The 2,247-nt window shown below is 50.9% G+C and overlaps 1 protein-coding gene across 1 annotated transcript in view; it reads right to left on the bottom strand.

Moving 5' to 3' along the window:
• Positions 1-2,247, bottom strand: part of COLEC12 (collectin sub-family member 12) — a 46,771-nt gene that overhangs the window by 15,787 nt on the left and 28,737 nt on the right. Inside the window, exons 5-6 of the mRNA XM_008575713.1 lie at positions 1,735-2,223; positions 600-736 (exon numbers count right to left, since the gene is read on the bottom strand). Of these exons, the coding sequence (XP_008573935.1) occupies positions 600-736; positions 1,735-2,223 (626 nt within the window). The remainder of the gene's footprint in view (positions 1-599; positions 737-1,734; positions 2,224-2,247) is intronic.

Here is a 2,247-nt window from a genome sequence, read left to right on the forward strand (position 1 = left end):
ACTGAGGGTTGCGATCCGTTGCCGGACATGGAAAAAAAGACAAAAGACAAAAAAAAAAACCTTGCTGGGCCTCAGTTTTCTTATCTGTACAATGGGGATAATAATACCTATGTTCTAGGATCATTGTGAGGTTTAAAGGAGATATCTCATACTGTGCCTGGCACATAGCAGCGGTCTAACGAGTGGTCACTGTCATGATCATGTCCCCCTTAGTCTTCTCTCTCTTCCTAACCCCTCTGGGGCCACATGCCTGGTGCCTTACACCTCTGCCCACCCCCACGGTGCTCATGCCTCTGTTGCTCTCTTCTCAGGGGCCTGGTGGCAGCCCTCAAGCTTCTCCCCTGCATTACGATGCTCCCGTAAGCCACTGGGAGAAGCTGCACATCTCCAGGCTCAATAAGCATTATCTTCCAGGTGGAAGTGTGGGGACGAAATTCCAACGCCATGAATGCTTCTAGTCACTGGATAAAGCCCAGATCTTCCATGTTTATGTGACTATGAATTCTTTGTATCTTTGAATCCCCAACAAGCATGCAATTTCCAGATGGAAACTATCCTTAAATTATAGTTTTTCCCAACCAAGTATGTGGCAAACATACCTGTTCCTCCCTTGTGTTTATGAAAACGAGATGTGAAGATTTGTCTTCACAGAAAAGTTTTGCATCCTCAAAAATTTCTTTTTTAACCAAAAAATAGTAGCATTTGTCTGTGAAGTTCTTCCAGTGAGGTGGGCAGCCTGGGAACGCAGAGGTGTAAAACATTAATTAAAAAATCCCGGAAAGCACTCTGCCTTTCTTCAGCTATGTTTAAGACACCAAAATGATGGCCCTGCCAGGTGCAGCCCCAGTATGTCGTGGCTGATGTCCACGACATGCTCAGAGCAAGGACTAATCCAGAGACGTGGACAGCAGGGCGCACAGTAGTTAAATCCACATGATCTGGAAAATATCTGTGACTGGGTCTTTGTTCCTCTGCATCTGGATTAGTCTTTACAATGACAGAAATAACTGAAACAACAACAAAAAGCAGGCCAGCAACAGATGTTCAACGTCTGTCTGGAATCACATGGAACGTATAAACAACTGGATGTGAGAACCCAGAACCAAAACCAGGCCACAGAGCAACAAAGATAACCTGAATCTTCTAGGAGGAAATCAGGTGGAATTGAGGTTGGGTAAGGAGAGAAAAATAGGCTTGGNAAACCAGGCCACAGAGCAACAAAGATAACCTGAATCTTCTAGGAGGAAATCAGGTGGAATTGAGGTTGGGTAAGGAGAGAAAAATAGGCTTGGTTGCTAATCAAACATGAGAGTTTTGCCAAAGGTTTAATTATCAAATGACTAGAAGACACTCTTGCACCTTCCCAAGGAGAAATTAAATCCAGGCATGCATAACAGAAAGTTCCATCTGCATGTTGATGTAGTTATCCGAGGGAATTGTCTTTCCCCAGGGTGAAGAGTAGGAGCTGAGGACAGGACAGGGCAGGGTTTGGGAGCCCTTTGTCTTCTGAGGGCCCGACTCCTCTAAATAAACAAGCACTAGAGAACCTGATCATGTTTGGAGAGAAACTCATGTGCCTGGTGACACAACCTGGTACACAGGCCTGTGACAGCATCAGGCCCCGCCCCCCCAGGATGCTTTCAAGGCCAAATAAAATGGGGGGCACACAGGGCTGGCCCAGATACCAGCCCACACACTGCCCACACCCCATTAGGAGGAAGGGCTCAGACTTACCATTGGCTTCTGGTGCCGAGGTTGGCTCGTTCTGCAGAGCCAGGGGCACTACTGCCCCTGATGGGCCTGGGGGCCCTGGGGGACCCTTGGGGCCCGGCATGCCTGGCACCCCGGGCAAGCCTGGCAATCCCCGTGGTCCTGGCACTCCAGGCTCCCCTACAGTGCCCTGTAGTCCCTGGAAGCCAGGAGGGCCCTGGGGGCCAGGAAGTCCATCCTTGCCTGGTGGGCCCTGGGGGCCTGGGTCCCCACTTGGGCCTTGAGGGCCGGGCTTCCCAGGGGACCCTCGGGAGCCTTTGGGGCCCTGCGAGCCTTTGGAGCCTTTGCTGCCACGCTCTCCAGGGGGGCCAGCAGGCCCAGTTGGGCCTCTCTCACCGGCAGGGCCAGGTGGACCAGGCTCCCCCTTCTCTCCTTTCTGTCCCTTGTTGCCAGTTGGACCAGGGGGTCCCTGGGGTCCTCTGTCACCTTTCGGACCCCTGGGGCCAGGAGGACCTAAAACATAAAAAAAAAAAAAAA

Source organism: Galeopterus variegatus, unplaced genomic scaffold, assembly GCF_000696425.1.
Source record: "Galeopterus variegatus unplaced genomic scaffold, G_variegatus-3.0.2 Scaffold1225, whole genome shotgun sequence".
Lineage (NCBI taxonomy): Eukaryota > Metazoa > Chordata > Mammalia > Dermoptera > Cynocephalidae > Galeopterus > Galeopterus variegatus.